Consider the following 17,980-nt stretch of genomic DNA (forward strand, 5'->3'; position numbering starts at 1 on the left):
CTTTTCAAAAAACCAACTTTCGGCTTTGTTAGTTGTCTCGATTGTATGTCCTGAGGTGCAAGCTTAGATCACCAGCTTTAACAGTGATTAGACAATACACAGTGTATGACTTCAACCCTTTGAAATTTGCTGCAGTTAGCTTTATGTCCCTACATACGGTCTATTTTGGTCAGTGTGCCATGTCCACTTAAAAACAATCTATATTCTACAGTTGTTGGATGTACTGAACTATTAGTCAATTAGGTCAAATTGGTTTATCACGTTTAAATCTTCTATATCTTTATAGATTTTTTTTATTTTTTGTTCTATCAGTTAGAGAGGTAGGTAAAAATCTCCAACTATGATTGCACATTTGTCTATCTTTCCATTTAGTACTGTCAATGTTTACTTTCTATATTTTGAAGCTGTTAAGTGCATACAAATTTAGTTTATATATTCCTACTGAATTGAAATTTTATCATTATGTAATATACCTCTTTATCACTCATGATACTTCTTACCACAAAGTATACTTCGTCTGATATTAATAAACCCACACCAACTTTCTTGTGGTTATTGTTTGCATGGTATGCTTCTTATTCTTTTCTTTTCAAATTTTATGTGTCTTTATATTTATAGCGTGCACCTTATAAACAGTATATCAGATCTACTTCGTGACTTGGAGGCACTACAGGATGCTGCAGGTTCATCTTGTATATTTCTTGCCCCAGTGCGAGAACCAGCCATTATTCCAAGAGGCCCAAACCAAAAACAAACAAACAAACCTGTTGCTGATGAGTCAATTCCAACTCATAATGACACTATAGGACAGAATACAACTGTCCCATAGGGTTTCCAAGGCTGGAAAATCTTTATGGAAGCAGACTGCCACATCTCTCTCCCACGGAGTGGCTGGTTCAAACCACCCAGGTTCCCTTTATTACAGAATGGTATTAGAAACCAAGATCTGGGTGCTTGGTGTGCTTATTACTACGGGGTTGTCATCTTTCAGACCCTCTCAGCTAACAAAGAAATATGTGCATGTATATTAACCATGTATCTGTAAATATCCTATATGTAACCATCTATATTTATATTAAGTTAAACATGACTTCTTTTTTATTGTGGTAAAAACAAATAACAAAACATTGCCATTCAGCAATTTTTACATGTATTAATTCAGTGATATTGATTACATTTATCATGTTGTAAAACCACTATCACTATCTCTTTCCAAATTGTACCACCACCATTAACAGAAACTCAGTGTCCCCTAAGCAATAATTCTCCCTTCTCCCCTCCCTCCCACCCATGGTAACCATTAATAAGCTTTGGTTTCTATATATTTGCCTATTTCATATAAGTGTGATCGTATAGTGTCTTAGTGATCTAGTGCTATTATAACAGAAATACCACAAGTAGATGGCTTTAACAAAGAGAAATTTATTTTCTTACAGTCTAGTAAGCTAGAAGTCCAAATTCAGGGCATCAGGTCCAGAGGAAGGCTTTCTCTCTCTGTCGGCTCTGGAGGAAGGTCCTTTTCATCCATCTTCCCTTGGTCTGGGAGCACCTCAGTGCAGGAACTCCAGGTCCCAAGGACACGCTCTGCTCCTGGTGCTGCTTTCTTGGTGGTATGAGGTCCCCAACTCTCTGCTTGCTTCTTTCCTTTTATCTCTTAGGAGATAAAAGGTGGTGCAGGCCACACCCCAGGGAAACTTCCTTTACATTGGATCAGAAAGGTGACCTGAGTAAGGGTGGTATTACAATTCCACCCTAATCCTCTCAACATAAAATTACAATCACAAAATGGAGGACAACCATGCAATACTGGGAATCATGGCCTAACCAAGTTGATACATACATATTTTGGGGGACATGATTGAATCCATGACATACAGTATTTGTCCTTTTGTGACAGACTTATTTCACTCAGCATAATGTTCCATCCATGTTGTGGCATAAATCAGGACTTCATTTTTCTTTATGGCTGAGTAATATTCCATTGTATGTATACACCACATTTTGTTTATTGTCTTAGTCATCTAGTGCTGCTATAACAGAAATGCACACAAGTGGATGGCTTTAACAAAGAGAAATTTATTTTCTCACAGTCTAGTAGGCTAGATGTCCAAATTCAGGGTGTCAGCTCCAGGGGAAGGCTTTCTCTCTCTGTTAGCTCTGGAGCAAGGTCCTTCTCGTTAACCTTCCCCTGGACTAAGAACTTCTCTGCACAGGAACCCTGGGTCCAAAGGATGTGCTCTGCTCTCGGTGCTTCTTTTTTGGTGGTGTGAGGTCCCCTCTCTCTGCTAGCTTCCCTTTATCTCTTCAGAGATAAAAGGTGGTGTAGGCCACACCCCAGGGAAACTCCCTTTACACTGGACCAGGGATGCAACCTGGTAAGGGTGTTATGATCCCACCCTAATCCTCTTTAACATAAAATTACAATCACAAAATAGAGGACAACCACAGAATACTGAGAATCATGGCCTAACCAAGTTAAAACACATATTTTTGGGGGGATATAATTCAATCCGTGACATTCTACCCTTTGGCTCCCCCCAAATCACATTCTTGCAACATGCAAAACACATTTATCCCATCATATCATAGCGAAAGTCTTAACTCCAAGTCCAAAATCCAGAAATTCCTCTTCATCTGTGAAATCCAGAATACAAGTTATCTGCTTCCAAAGGTACAATGGCAGAACAGGCACAAACTAGACGTTTCCATTACAAATGGGAGAAATCGGGGGAAAGAAGGCATAATAGGCACCAAGCAAGTCAGCAGAACACATTACATCAGGCCTCAAGGCGTCAAAAATAATCCTCTGTTCTCTGAGACAATTTACACAATAGCCCTGCCCTCCAGATTCTAGGTATTGGCCACACTCTCCAGATTCTGAGTGGAGGCCCCTGCGCCCTGGGCTTCAGCTCCGCCTTCCAGGCCCACTGGGATAGCAACTCTGCTCCCTTGGCTTTAGATGCACCATTCTTAGTCCATCTGAGTGGCAACTCCACCCTTAGAAACACCAGAGGCCATGGCTCCACCATTTAAAACCCCAGAGGTCAATACCACATACCTTTTGAGACTCAGGCAGCTAGGCTTCCTGTGTTTCTTGTCTCTTCAGCTTCTGCTTCCCCGTTTCTTGGCCTCCTGGCCCTTCAGACCTCACACCTGCATCTGCCCTGCTGGGACAAGTGTTCCAAAGCTCTGTAGCTCCACTGATAAGTGCCTGGAGGCATGCCATTCCTCCAGTAAACTTTGACTAGAAGGCACTCAGCTCTCTCTGTGAGTCAGCAAGTCTAGCTCCACCAATAAGTGCCTGGAGGCAACCCCACTCTGCCAAGAAGCCTCCTGCGCACAGGCAGTGAGCTCTCTTGCTCCATGGGTCAGCGCTACCGCTGTCTGGTCTCCTGGATCTCCTACTGCCAGTCCTCTGCTGCTGTTTCTCACCATCTGCACCTTCTACGGTGTTAAGAGTTCTCCTCACTTCCTTCTGAGTCTTCTATTCATTCAGTTTCAAAACTGCTTCTACATTTTAAGTATCTGTTAGAGCAGTACTCCACTCTCTCGGTACCAAATTTGTTTCTTAGTCATCTAGTGCTGCTATAACAGAAATACCACAAGTGGATGGCTTTAACAAAGAGAAATTTATTTTCTCACAGTCTAGCAGGCCAGAAGTTCAAATTCAGGCCGTCAACTCCAGGGAAAGGCTTTCTTTCTCTGTCAGCTCTGGAGGAAGGTCCTTCTCATCAATCTTCCCCTGGACTAGGAGCTTCTCTGCGCAGGAACCCCGAGTCCAAAGGACGCGTTCTGCTCCTGGTGCTTCTTTCTTGGTGATATGAGTCCCCCTTCTCTGCTAGCTTATCTTTTTTTTTCTCTGCTAGCTTTTTTTTTTTAGCTTATCTTTCCTTTTATCTCTTGAGAGATAAAAGGTGGTGCAGGCCACACCCCAGGGAAACTCCCTTTACATTGGATCAGGGATGTGACCTGGTAAGGGTGTCACAATGCCACCCCAATCCTATTTAACATAAAATTACAATCACAAAATGGAGGACAACCACAAAATACTGGGAATCGTGGTCTAACCAAGTTAATACACATACTTTTGGGGGGATATAATTCAATCCAGAACATTTATTCATTCATCTGTTGACAGACATTTCAGTTGTTTCCACATTTTGGCTATTGTGAATAGTGCTGCAATGAACACTGGTGTGCAGGTTTCTGTTTGCATTCCTGCTTTCAATTCTTTTTGGGTATACACCTAGGATTGAGATTGCTGGGATGTATGGTAATTCTATGTTCAACTTTCTGAGGAATAGCCAAACTATTTTCCACAGTGGCTATACCACTTTGCATTCCCACCAGCAATGGATCAGGATTCCAATTTCTTCACATCCTTGCCAACATCTGTTGTTTTACGTTTTTTTTTTTATCATAGCCATTCTAGTGGGAGTGAGGTGGTATCTCATTGTGGTTTTGATTTGCATCTCCCTAGTGGCTAATGATGTTGAACACCTTTTCATGTGCTTATTTGGTCATTTGTACATCCTTTTTGGTGAAATGTCTATTTTCTGATTGGGTTGTTTGTTTTTTGTTTTTAAGTTAAAGAGAGTAGATTATTTATAAAAGTGACAAGGAGATTCAACAGGAAAAAGAAAGTTTCTTCAACAAATAGTTCTGGAACAACTGGATATCCATTATTGAGAAAAACAAACATCAGTCCTATGTCATACCATACACAAAAATATTACCAAAAAAATGGATCACGGGCTAAATTGAAAAAGCAAAAATGACAGAAAAAATATGAGAAAACCTTTGTGAAATTGTGGTAGGCAAAAATTTCTTAAACTGGTCACAGAAAGTACTAACAATAAAAGAAAAAAATGATAATTAGACTTTGTCAAAATTAAAATGCTTGCTCTTTGATAGACACCATTAACAAAATGAAACTATAAGCTACAAATTGGAACAAAATGTTAGCAACACATATCTGACAAAGGAGCTGTACCTAGCAAATGTAACAACTCTTACAACTCAATAATAAGACAAACAACCCAATTGAAAATGGGAAAGACATCTGACTAGTCACTTCACGGAAGATATACAAATATCCAATAAGCACACAAAAAGATGTTTAACATATCATTAGTCATCAGAGGACTGCAACTTAAAATCGTAATGAAATACCGCTACACACTCAAAACAATAGCAAAAATTAAAGAGATTGATGATAGCAAGCATTGGTGAGGATGCAGAACAACAGAAATTCTCATGTAGCACTGTTGGAAATGTTAAGTGATACTTTAGAAGACATGTTGACAATTTCTTATAAAGGTAAGCATGCGCTTATTATATGATCCAGTAATTCCACTCCTAGGTATTTATCCAAAAGAAATGTAAAAGCATATGCTCACACAAAGACTTGCATCAGGATGTTCATTACAATTTTATTCATAATAACCAAGTAATAACCACCTGTACATCAACAGGGATATAGATAAGCAAATAAAACTTATTCATATCATAGCAGAGTACTGAGCATTTAAAAGGAATAAACTAGTAATAAACTCAATAACATGGATGAATCTCAAAATCATTTTGTTGAACAAATGAAGCTAGACCCAAAATAGTACATATGGTATACTTCCCTTTATACAAAACTGAACAGAAGATTTCAAAGTGCAGCTCAAGAAGACAAAGTAAAAGTATTATAATGACATGTGCAAAGAGCTTGAGATGGAAAACCAAAAGGCAAGAACATGCTCAGTGTTTCTCAAGCTGAAAGAACTGAAGAAAAAATTCAAGCCTCGAGTTGCAATAGTGAAGGACTCCATGGGGAAAACATTAAACGATGCAGGAAGCATCAAAAGAAGATGGATGGAATACACAGAGTCATTATATCAAAAAGAATTAGTCGATGTTCAACCATTTCAAGAGGTAGCATATGATCAGGAACCGACGGTACTGAAGGAAGAAGTCCAAGCTGCTCTGAAGGCATTGGTGAAAAACAAGGCTCCAGGAATTGATGGAATATCAATTGAGATGTTTCAACAAACAGATGCAGCACTGGAGGTGCTCACTCGTCTATGCCAAGAAACACGGAAGACAGCGTCCTGGCCAACTGACTGGAGAGATCCATATTTATGCCTTTTCCCAAGAAAGGTGATCCAACCAAATGCGGAAATTATCAAACAATATCATTAATATCACACGCAAGCAAAATTCTGCTGAAGATCATTCAAAAGAGACTCCAGCAGTACATCGACAGGGAACTGCCAGAAATTCAGGCCAGTTTCAGAAGAGGATGTGGAACCAGGGATATCATTGCTGATGTCAGATGGATCCTGGCTGAAAGCAGAGAATATCAGAAGGATGTTTACCTGTGTTTTTTTTTTTTTTTTTACCTTTGGCAGTTTTTTTTTTTGAGAACATTTTGAATTTTTTTTTTAAATCACACAAGTAATTTGTGATTATTAAAGAAAAATTTAAACATCCCAAAAGTAAGAAGTGAAAGTTCTCACTTCTCCCTCTTACTTACCCCCAATCTCACTTCATTTCATAAGGATAACCACTTTGAACACTTTGGTGCATATCCTGTCAGACCTATTTCTGTGTTAATGCAGAGACATTTACAAAATTATATATAATGTCATATGGTGCATTTTTTAATACAAAAGTGGGAACTTACTATAACTTATTTTTAAGTTCAGTATCATTTCATGTCATTAAATATACTTATTCCATTATTTTTAATGGCTGAAGAGTGGATGGATGGAAATACTAAATATTTAATCATTTTCCTATTGTTGGACAGTTAGTTTATATCTATTTTTTTCAGCTTATAAACCCGGTTACAATAAATATTTTTGTACAAGTCTTGTTTTTTTTTATCGTGCTTTAGGTGAAACTTTACAGAGCAAATTAGCTTCTCATTCAACAATTTACACACAAATTGTTTTGTGATAATGGTTGTGATTCCCATGATGTGTCAACGCTCTCCCCTTCCACATACCAATTCCCCGTTTCCATCCACTTTGCCTGCCCCTTCCTGCCTTCTTGTCATTGCTTTTGGGCAGGTGTTGCCCTTTGGTCTTGTAAACATGACTGAACTAAGAAGGAGCACATTCCTCACGTGTGTTATTGTTTGTTTTATAGACCTGTCTAATCTTTGGGTGAAAAGTGGGCTTTGGGAGAGGCTTCAGTTCTGAGTTAAAAAAGTGTCCGGGGCCATAGTCTTTGGGGTTCTTCCAGTCTCTGTCAGACCAGTAAGTCTGGTTTTCTTTTTTGTGAATTTGAATTTTGTTCTATATTCTTCTCCTGCTCTGTCTGGGACCCTGTATTGGTGATTCATGTCAGAGCGGTTGTTGGTGGTAGCCGAGCACCATCTAGTTCCTCTGGGCTCAGGCTGGTTGCAGCTGTGTTATTTGTGGTCCGTTAGTCCTTTGGATCAATATTTCCCGTATGTCTTTGGTTTTCTTCATTCTCCTTTCCTCAGGATGGAATGGGACCAGTAAATGTATCTTAGATGGTGACTTGAAAGCTTTTTAAGACCCCAGATGCTTCTTGTCCAGGTCTTTGTGCTCTTGAATGAGTATTTTAGTAGGATAAACAGTCAGAAGTGCAATTGTTAAGTCAAGAGTTTGCATACTGTGGTATGTTGTTGTTGTTGTTAGGTGCCATAGAGTCAGTTCTGACTCATATCGTTGACCCTATGTACAATAGAAAGAAACAATGCCCAGCCCCGTGCCATCCCCACAATTGTTATGTCTGAGCCCATCATTGCAGCCACTGTGCCAATCCATCCCGTTGAGGGTCTTCCTCTCTTTCATTGACATTCTAAATACTGTGGTATGCTATACTGTTAACAACGTTTGACGAGACTCGTCAACTTTTTTCGCCTCCTCTCCTATGTGGTATTTTACCAGGATTTAAAATTTCTGCAATCTGCTATGCAAAACTTATACCGTACTATAACAATTTGCTTTTCTCTGATTACTAAGGGGGTTAACGAAAAAGTGAAAAAGTGGCTGCAGCAGTGTATCAACAGGAACTGCCAGAAATTCAAGGTGGATGTAGAAGAGGACATAGAAGCAAGGATATCATTGCTGATGTCAGATGGATCCTGGCTGAAAACAGAGAATACCACAAAGATGTTTACCTGTGTTTTATTGACTACGCTAAGGCCCATTCAAAAAACCCAGTGCCGTTGAGTCTCAAACCATAACAAATTATGGATAACATTGTGGAGAATGGGAATTCCAGGACACTTAATTGTGCTCACGAGGAATCTGTACATCTCAACATAAAGAAAACAAAAATCCTCAAAACTGGACCAATGAGCAACATCATGATAAACGGAGAAAAGATTGAAGTTGTCAAGGATTTCGTTTTACTTGGATCCACAATCAACAGCCGTGGAAGCAGCAGCCAAGAAATCAAAAGACGCATTGCACTGGGCAAATCTGCTGCAAAGCATGTCTTTAAAGTTTTGAAGAGCAAAGATGTCACCTTGAAGACTAAGGTGCGCCTGACCCAAGCCATGTATTTTCAATCACATCATATGCATGTGAAAGCTGGACAATGAATAAGGAAGACCAAAGAAGAATTGTCGCCTTTGAATTGTGGTGTTGGCCAAGAATATTGAATATACCATGGACTGCCAGAAGAATGAATAAATCTGTCTTAGAAGAAGTACAACCATAATGCTGCTTAGAAGCAAGGATGGCCAGACTGTGTCTTACATACTTTGGACATGTTGTCAGGAGGGCTCAGTCCCTGGAGAAGGACATCACGCTTGGTAGAGTACAGGGTCAGCGGAAAAGAGGAAGACCCTCAACGAGGCGGACTGACCTAGTGGCTTCGGCAATGAGCTCAAGCATTAACAATGATTGTAAGGGTGGCGCAGGACTGAGCAGTGTTTCGTTCTGTTGTGCACAGGGTAGCTATGAGTCGGAACCAACTCGACGGCACCTAACAACAACAACAAATTATACCTTAATAAATTTGATTTAAAAAGAAAAAAATGCTAAGTAACAGTGAACATGAAGTCAGAAGATATGAGAGAGGCAACGTGGATAGGCGTGAGAAATCTGAAGGTGATATCTACAAAGAGAATAGGCGGTGAGGCTGGTTGTAGATGACAATAGGCGGTGAGGTTGGTTGTAGATGACAATCTATTGGCATTTGAGTGAGAAGATGAAAATAAGAGGAAAAGAACATGAAAGAGTACTAGGAAGAAGGGGAGTGAAACACCAACAGTCATTTTCAAAGAAGACAAATCCATTAAAAATTCAATATATAAGATAAGAATCTAAGATCTTGTTGGTGGGGTTTAAGTAATGGAGCATAAAAATTGTGATGAAAGTGGAGAATATCCAAGAAAGCAAGATCCACAGTAAGCCTGGCATGTGATCCAGAGAACAGAAATTGGGAAACTCTCCTGGAGAAAAGTCAAGCAAAAAAAGACAGTGGATATGGTAAGGGGAATGAAGGGTGACAGGGACCAATATCGTCTATCCTCAAGCAGTTTCTAGAGCTTAGAACCTTCAAGAAGGGTAGCAGTAATAGCCTTTTAAAAGCATCAGCCTCTCTCAGAAAAAAAAAAATTACTTCCATGCCCATCTTCCTGGGTCACACTCACCTACCTGAACAGCTCTGATGTAGGGTTTCAGCTTCCAATGTCCATGGTTCTTCTCCTTGCTCCAACTTGAAGATGACCTCAGGTTTGGGAACTTGGCACCCTGTTTACAGGACATGATACAGAATTGGGTCCAGCTAGTCACTTTCCGTTTCCATTGCTCTTCACTGGAGCACCCTGAAGAGGCATAGGATGGCTGTACTTACCCACTGAGAGCAGGTGGCTGTAGTTCTCCAGTGTCACATCCCGGTACAGGTGTCTCTGAGCAGAGTCCAAGTGCTGCCACTCCTCCCTGCTGAAGTCTACAGTCACATCCTCGAACGACAATGACACCTGTAACAACACAATCCTGTTCAAGGTGACAGTGACATGGTCAGCACTGGGGATGGGAAGAAAATAAATAGGAAGTTGTTTTTAATAATATTTCATCATAATATAACATATAGTATACCTATTAAACACCAAGTTAGACACAATATTGTATAGGATACAAATACTTCATTGAAAATTTCTGCTGTTTGTTGTGTACAACACTTACAGCTATTCATTTTTTAAAATAATAATTTAATGAGATTTGAACTTGATCCTATCTTGTTGTTCATTTTTATGAGAAACTCATTTTCCAGAACTTCTAGAAGAAAGCATGGATATGTGTTATGAGTTGAACTGTGTCCCCCCAAAATATACGTTGGAATCCTAAACCCTATACCTGTGGATATAATCCTGTTTGGAAAGAGGGTTTTATTTCCTATGTTAATGAGGCCATATCATTGTAGGGTGTGCCCTAAACCTAATCACTTCTGAATTATAAAGAGCAGATTAGACACAGATGCATGCAAAAACTGGGGAAGACAGATGCCATGTGAGGATCATCAAGGAACCAAGGAATGCCCAAGGCTACTGACAAGAGAAGAATCGAGGCAGCTGAGATGCTTATTTGGACTTTTAGCCTACAAAACAATGCGAAAATAAATTTGTTCTTCAACCAATTTTTGGTTTTGTTGACTCTATTGTTTTTGTATTCTCTATTTCTGCTCTGATCTTTATTATTTCTTCTGGTGGCTGTGGGTTTTTTTTTTGTTGCTCTCTATTTGTTCGAGTTGTATAGTTAATGTTTACATTTTGTCCCTTTCTTCCTTTTTAATGTGTGCATCTATTGCTGTAAATTGATCTTTAAGGACTGCCTTTGCTGTGTCCCAAAGGTTTTGGTATGATGTGTTTTCATTCTCATTTGATTCTAGAAATTTTTTTATTCCATCTCTGATTTCTTCCAATATTACCCAGTGGTTTTTAAGCAGGGTGTTAATTCCGTTTCCATGTAATTGATTTTTTTTCCCCTTGCTCTTCCTGTTGTTAATTTCTACCTTGATGGCATTGTGGTCAGAGAAGATACTTTGCATTATCTCAGTGTTCTGGATTTTGTTGAGGGTTGCTCTGTGGCTTAAGATGTGGTCTATTCTGGAGAACGTCCCATGTGCACTGGAAAAGAATATGTACTTTGCAGCTGTTGGGTGGAGTGTTCTATATGTGTCTATGAGGTCAAGTTGGGTAATAGTGCCCTTTAGCTCTTCTTTATCTTTGCTGAGTTTCCTCCTAGATGTTCTGTCCTTTACTGAGAGTGGTGTGTTGAAGTCTCCTACTATTATTGTGGAACTGCCAATTTCTCTTTTCAGTGCTGTTAAAGAGTTTATGTATTTTGGAGCCCTGTCATTGGGTGCGTAGATGTTTATTATGGTTAAGTCTTCATGATGGATTGTCCCTTTAATCATTATATAGTGCCCTTCTTTGTCTGTTATGGTGGATTTCGTTTTAAAGTCTATTTTATCTGAGGTTAGTATTGCCACTCCTGCTCTTTTTGGTAGTTGTTTGCTTGGTATGTTTCCATTCTTTGATTTTTAATAAATTTACATCTTTGTTTCTAAGGTGTGTCTCTTGTAGACAGCATATTGATGGATTGCGCTTTTTTTTTTTAAATCTATTCTGTCAGTCTCTGTCTCTTTATGGGTGCATTAAGGCCATTTACATTCAGTGTAATTATTGATAGGTGTGCGTTTATTGCTGTCACTTTGTAGTGTTTTTTTTTTTTGTGTGTGTGTGGTGCTGACGTTTTCTTCGTTCTTGCTCTCCTGTGCTGAATTCCTTTTGTTTTTTTCATTTGTTTTGTAGATTTTGTTTTTACTGAGACTTTATGTTTTTCTTCTTTACTTTGATGAGTAGGTTTGTTAACTTTCTTTGTGGTTACTTTGAAATTATTTTTATCTTCCTAAGTTTGAACCAGTCTATTATTAACTTGGTATCACCTTGCCTTCGTCTCCATTAGAAAGTTCTACACCTACGCTGTTTATTCCCTTTTATTGTTGTGATGTTGTTGTCATTTACAGATTAACCTCTCTGGTTCTCTGTTGTAATTCTTTTGGTTTTGGATAGTCCCTGAGAGTTCATTTCCTTGGTTGGTATCTGGCAGGTGTAATTTTGCATCCTAGATTCAGGCTGTGGTCTGATGTTGTTTGTTCTCAAACTGAAGGACTCCCTTTAACAATTCTTATAAGTTTGGCTTGGTTTTTACATATTCCCTTAATTTCTGTTTATCTGGAAATATCCTAATTTCACCATCATATTTGAATGAGAGTTTTGCAGGATATATTATTCTTGGTTGGCAATTTCTTTCTTTCAAGGTTTTATATGTCATCCCATGGCCTTCTTGCCTGCATGGTTTCTGCCAAATAATCAGAGCTTAGTCTTATTGTTTCTCCTTTGAATGTGACTTTTCGTTTTTCTCAAGCTGCTCTCAGGATTCTTTGGTTTTAGCAAGTGTCATTATGATACGTCTTGGTGATTTTCTTTTGGGGTCTATCCTATCTGGGGTTCATTGAGCTTCTTGGATGGTCAGCCTTTCATCTTTCATGATATTAGGGAAGTTTTCTGTTGCTTCTTGGATGGTCAGCTTTTCATCTTTCATGATATTAGGGAAGTTTTCTGTCAGCAATTCTTCAATGATCCTTTCTGTGTTTTCCATTTTCTCCCCATTCTGGAATTCTGATCACTCATTCATTTTTGCTTTTGATTGTATCCCACATAATTCTCAGGGTTTCTTCATCTTTCTTTTTTTCTGATATTTCCTCAAACAGAGTTGTATCCAAGTGTTTGTCTTCAGCTTCACTGATCCTGTCTTCCACCGTTTCAAACCTGCTCCTCAGCCCTTCTATGACACTATGCATTTCTGAAATCTTGTTGTTTTTCTTTTGGATTTCTAGTTGTTTTTGTATGATTTCTAGTTGTGAATTTATTTTGGCATTTTGTTCCTGTATTATTTTCCTGAGTTCTTCCTTTTTTTGTGTATTTTCCATGAATTTGTCTATTTTTTTCCTCATTTTAGTCTACTTTTTGTTTCAACTCTTGGATAGGTCTGAGTATTAGAGATTTAAATTTCCTATCTGGTAGTTTTAGTGCCTTTTCTTCTACCGGAAAGTCATCTGGTATTTTATTTTGGATGCCTACTAGAACCATCTTGTCCTCTTTTTTTAAATATGTTTTGATACTCTCTGCTGTCTTTGGGACATTCAGTAGTTATTTTCTTCATTTATTGATTGTACATTTATTTGTTTCATCCCGCTTTTTTGTTTTATTTGGTTATGTCTGAGCAGCCAGGCTGTATATTCTTGGTTGTTTGCATGTCTGTGGGCACAATACTTTTCACCTCCTTGTCCAATGGGCTGAGCTGGTTGCTCAGCGATGGTGCAGCAGGGCAGGTCCAGATGAAGGGGGAGGGACTGGGATAGGTTGTTTGCGGCACATACTAGGGCCAGTAGGGTGGGCTGGGAATCAGTGCAGGGCAGGTTCTGATAGGCCATGCCTGTGCTGCTCAGGTGGTGTGATGTTCAGCACATGATGCAGATATGCAGGTAGGAGGGGGGAGGCTGTGATGTGTGGAGCTAAGATGGGCATGGGAAAGAGGAGAGAGAGGAGAAACAGGAACCAAAAACAAACACACACAAAAAAAGTGCTAAGGTAGCTTGCTGTTTGAGTAGAGAGATGAGAAGCTGAGAATGGAGAAAAATAAAAGGAGGACAAAAAAGAAAAAGGGAAAAATAAATAAATAAATATTAGAAAAGAAAAGCCTCCAAGGATCCCACTGGTGTAGCTGTGAAGACCAGGGAAGTGGCTCCCAGGCCATGCAGTACAGCCCGGCTAGAAGGGGTAAAGATGTCACACAGCACCAGGTATTCAGGAGACAGGAAAAGAAAGTAAGTATAGAGAGATGAGAAACTGAGAAATAAAGAAAGACAAAAAGTAAAAAAAGAAAAAAAATGAAATGCCCCACAGAGCTCACCCATGCAGCTGCGTAGACTGGGGAAGCAGCTCCCAAGCCACACGTACACCCTGGCTAGAAGGGGCTCCCAAGCCTCAAAAAGAAAAAGAAAGCAAAAAAAAAAAAAAGCCCCGGGGATCCCACCAGTGTGGTGGTGGGCCTGGGAAGCTGTTCCCCAGTCAAGTGGTGCTTCACAGCCGTTCATGAAGAAGCAAAGATGGCACACGGAGCCAGGTGTTTGAGAGAAGGGAGGGGGAGTTGATGAGAGGCACAGAAGAGACCAAAAGAAGCAGGAAAAAGTTATATCAGCTACAAACAAATGGCACTCCAAGAGCCAGCCAGTGTGGGCAGGCGAATCCAAGCAGCAAAGGGCCAAAGCCAGTGCCTTTTGGGCCAGAGACTGCAGCCAGTGGGAAGTGGAGGAGGCTGAGCAACAGTGGGGAGAAGGATGTGGGGTGAGAAAGCATATATCGATGGTTACCAGATGCTCTGTCTCCTGCTCTGAGCTCCTGGAAGCTGCTTTCCTGTACTCCCTATCCACCAATCTCCAATGCGGGTGGGGCGAGCCCAAGCAGCACAGACCCTGCACCTCTTGGCTGGCCAGGCAACTGCAGCTAGCTATGAAGCGGGAGAGGTCGAGCAGGGGGCAGAAGGGTAGGGGGTGGGAAAGCATATATCGCTGGTTACCAGGTGTTCCGTCTCCTGCTGGAAGCTCCGTGAAGCTGCTTTTCCATACTTCCGGTTTGCAGATCTCCAACAGGAGTCCAAGATGGCCAATCTGTGCTGTGTTAGCTGATAGGGGAACTCCACATGTATCTCTGCTTGCTCTCTTTTCTCTGTCACTTTCTTATTCCATTCAGTGCTTGCCTGAGTTCTTTATCTCCTCATTTGACACGTAGGGTTTAAGGATTGACGTTTGTCTGTTTTGCTTAGTTTTTTGGGTCTTTGATGTGGAGGGATGGCGTGGCGCTTCTGTCTGTAGCGCCCTGTTGGCCAGAAACCCCCGACTTGCAGTATTTGTTACAGCAGCACTAGGAAACTAAGACCCATGTTTATTTTTTAACTTCACAGGGCTCCCTCTACTATTACTTTCAATTACTCTACAAAAATGTAGCCATTTTCTCTTGCTATCGTTTTATTGCTGATTTCTAATTTAATTCCATGGTGGTCAGAAAATATACTCTGTATGATTTTAGCACATGGTCTATCTATGGGAATGTTCCATATGCTCCTGAAAAGATGGTATACTCTGCTGTAGATGGGTGTAAAAAAAAATAGGTGTAGAGTGTTGCTGAAATCGCCTATTACCTTGTTTTCTACTTGTTCGGTCAATTATTTGTCATTTTAGGGGTAAAAACTGACAAGAAGATTTTAAAGTTTATATGCATATTCAAGGGACCTAGAGTAGCCCAGTCTGAAAATGAAGAAAAGGTATGGAGGATTTACAATGCTTAATGTTAAGACGGAAACCCTGGCGGTGTAGTGGTTAAGTGCTACGGCTGCTAACCAAAGGCTTGGCAGTTCGAATCCGCCAGGCACTCCTTGGAAACTCTATGGGGCAGTTCTACCCTGTCCTATAGGGTCGCTATGAGTCAGAATCGACTCGACGGCACTGGGTTTGGTTTTTTTTTTTTTTTAATATTAAGACTGGAGTCCTGGTGGCGAAGTGGTGAAGAGCTCGGCTGCTAACCAAAAGGTCGGCAGTTTGAATCCACCATCTGCTCCTTGGAAACCCTATGGGGCAGTTCTACCCTGTCTTATAGGGTCACCATGAGTCAGAACTGACTTGAGACTTGACAGCAGCGGGTTTGGTTTTTTTGTTTTAATGTTAAGATTTGGAGCCCTGGTGGTGTAGTGGTTAGGAGCTATGGCTGTTAACCAAAATGTCAGCAATTTAAATCCACCACCTGCTCCTTGGAAACCCTATGGGACAGTTCTACTCTGTCCTATAGGGCCACTAGGAGTCAGAATCAGCTCGACGGGAATGGTTTTTTTTTTTTTTAATGTTAAGACTTGCTATAAAGCTACAGTAATTCAGACTGTGTGGTACTGGTGTAAGGACAGAGAAAGTTATCAGTGGAAGAGAATAGAGAATCCAGAAACAAACCCCCACATATATGGACAACTGATTTTTGACAAAGGTGCCAGATGAATTCAATGGTGGAAAGTCTTTTCAACGAATTGTACTGAAACAACTGAGTATCAGTGTTGGGGGAGAAAACAAACCTTGATCCATACTTTACATTATATACAAAAATAACTTGAGTTCCAGTATGACTGAATTGGTTCTATCATACCAGCCCTCCTACAGAAAATAACTATAAAATCTGAACAAAAGAGAAAAACAATTATCTGAAGATACTGAAGAGCAACCACAAGCAGGCATGTACTGGAGGGGAGTTGACACCTGGAAGAAGGGAAAAGGTCAGACAGGCTTACTGCCCATTACCAAAGATTTATGGTCCATAAGCTTGGGGTGCTTCTCCTGCAACGGAACCCATAGCATTTGCAGGTGTCATCTGGCCATTTTGAATCACCCTGTGGGAAATGAGGCTTGGGGAAGTGGTGTAAATATTAACACTTTGGCTACCATTATTGCCATAAGTAATAAAGTCCTTTGTTTCTGATCCAGAAGTCTTGTGTCTTCTGCCCCCATCCATAAAACTGTGGCAAGCTAACTTGTTAGCTTGCGAGTGGGGTAAAATCCCAGACCATTCACGATTTTTGGAAGTTTTGGTGATTAGGATGAGCTGTTCATAGAGCTATGGCTTTCTGGAAAAGGAAGATGAGGTGCTCACAGACCTCTGGTAGGCAGAATATGGCCTCCAAAGATGTCCACATCCCAATCCCTAGAACCTGTGAATCTGTTATGTAACATGGCAAAGGGGAATTAAGGTTGCAGATGGAATTAAGGTTGCTAACCAGCTAACCTTAAAATAGGGAGACTATCCTGGATTATCTGGGTGGAGGCCAATATAATCACAAGGGTCCATAAAAGTGGGAGAGTGAGACTGAAGAGGAGGTCAGAGTGATTCTTACATAGCGGAACTTGACCTGCTGTTGCTGGCATTAAAGATGGAGGAAGAAGGCTATGAACAAGGAATATGGGCAGCCTCTAGAAGCTGGAAAGGGCAAAGAAGTAGATTCTTCCCTAATCTCCAGAAAGGAATTCAGCCCTATCAACATCTTGATTGTAACCTCTTCAAATTCCAGATTTTATTATTGAGTCAGCATGTGTAATATAGGCTTTAAAATTCTATCAGGATCACCACTAGCTTTGATGGTGGAAAAATATGGGAAGCCAGGACTGTTCCCTGCACATCTTTCTCTTAAATTATTAATGTATCTCTGTCAATCTGGAATGAAATTCATTTGGAATGAGGACTCAGTCTTACAGTGGCCTAAGGATGATTTGGAAAAATTATTTGTGTTGATTCATAGAACCTCATCCCAAACAAATTAATTATTCATGTTTATTGAATGAATATCATTCTAGGAGGAAAGTTAGAAATTATCTGGATAGCCAGAGGAAAGACTGAGGAAAACGAAAGAAGAAATGGGAGAATTAAAGGCATTTTCTCTTTTACCAAACCCTCCTCCTTTTTTCTGCTGTCCCCATTCCCTTTGCTTCCCCCACCCCCACCCCCACCCCACATCTCTTTAATTCCCCTGCCTCAAACTCTTGGTAAGAGGGAAGCAATAGCCTTTGAGATGGATGGCCCCATCATTAGTGGATTTTCCTTTAAAGAGGACAAGAGTACAACTTCTTTAGCCAGTAATGAATTACCTGCCCTGTTTGAAGTTTCTATGGCTCATGCCCTAGCCCTGATTCTACTTGGTCTTCACCTTAGATCATCAGGCTCCAGAGTTAGGCTACTCTTTAATCATTTGAAAGAGCAAGTAATAAAGACAACATGAAATTTTATAAAAGTAATGTATAATGAAGGAGAATTTTTGTACATTGCTTATCAAGAAACTGCTTTAACCATTCACCATTTGGTATGACATATTTAAAGGTTTCTTCCCCCCAAGGCAAATACTGCACTCCA

The 17,980-nt window shown here is 40.2% G+C and overlaps 1 protein-coding gene across 3 annotated transcripts in view; it reads right to left on the bottom strand.

Annotated features, from left to right (window-relative positions):
* ZNF81 (zinc finger protein 81) overlaps positions 1–17,980 on the bottom strand; it is a 135,710-nt gene that overhangs the window by 19,159 nt on the left and 98,571 nt on the right. For 2 of the 3 annotated variants that reach the window (XM_049871279.1, XM_049871278.1), the window contains exons 3-4: positions 9,829–9,955; positions 9,630–9,725 (exon numbers count right to left, since the gene is read on the bottom strand). In XM_049871279.1, coding sequence (XP_049727236.1) covers positions 9,630–9,725; positions 9,829–9,955 — 223 coding nt within the window. Of the gene's footprint in view, positions 1–3,058; positions 4,716–9,629; positions 9,726–9,828; positions 9,956–17,980 lie in introns of those variants that run through there. The other variant, XM_049871280.1, reaches the window with a different exon arrangement.

Source organism: Elephas maximus, chromosome X (assembly GCF_024166365.1).
Source record: "Elephas maximus indicus isolate mEleMax1 chromosome X, mEleMax1 primary haplotype, whole genome shotgun sequence".
Lineage (NCBI taxonomy): Eukaryota > Metazoa > Chordata > Mammalia > Proboscidea > Elephantidae > Elephas > Elephas maximus.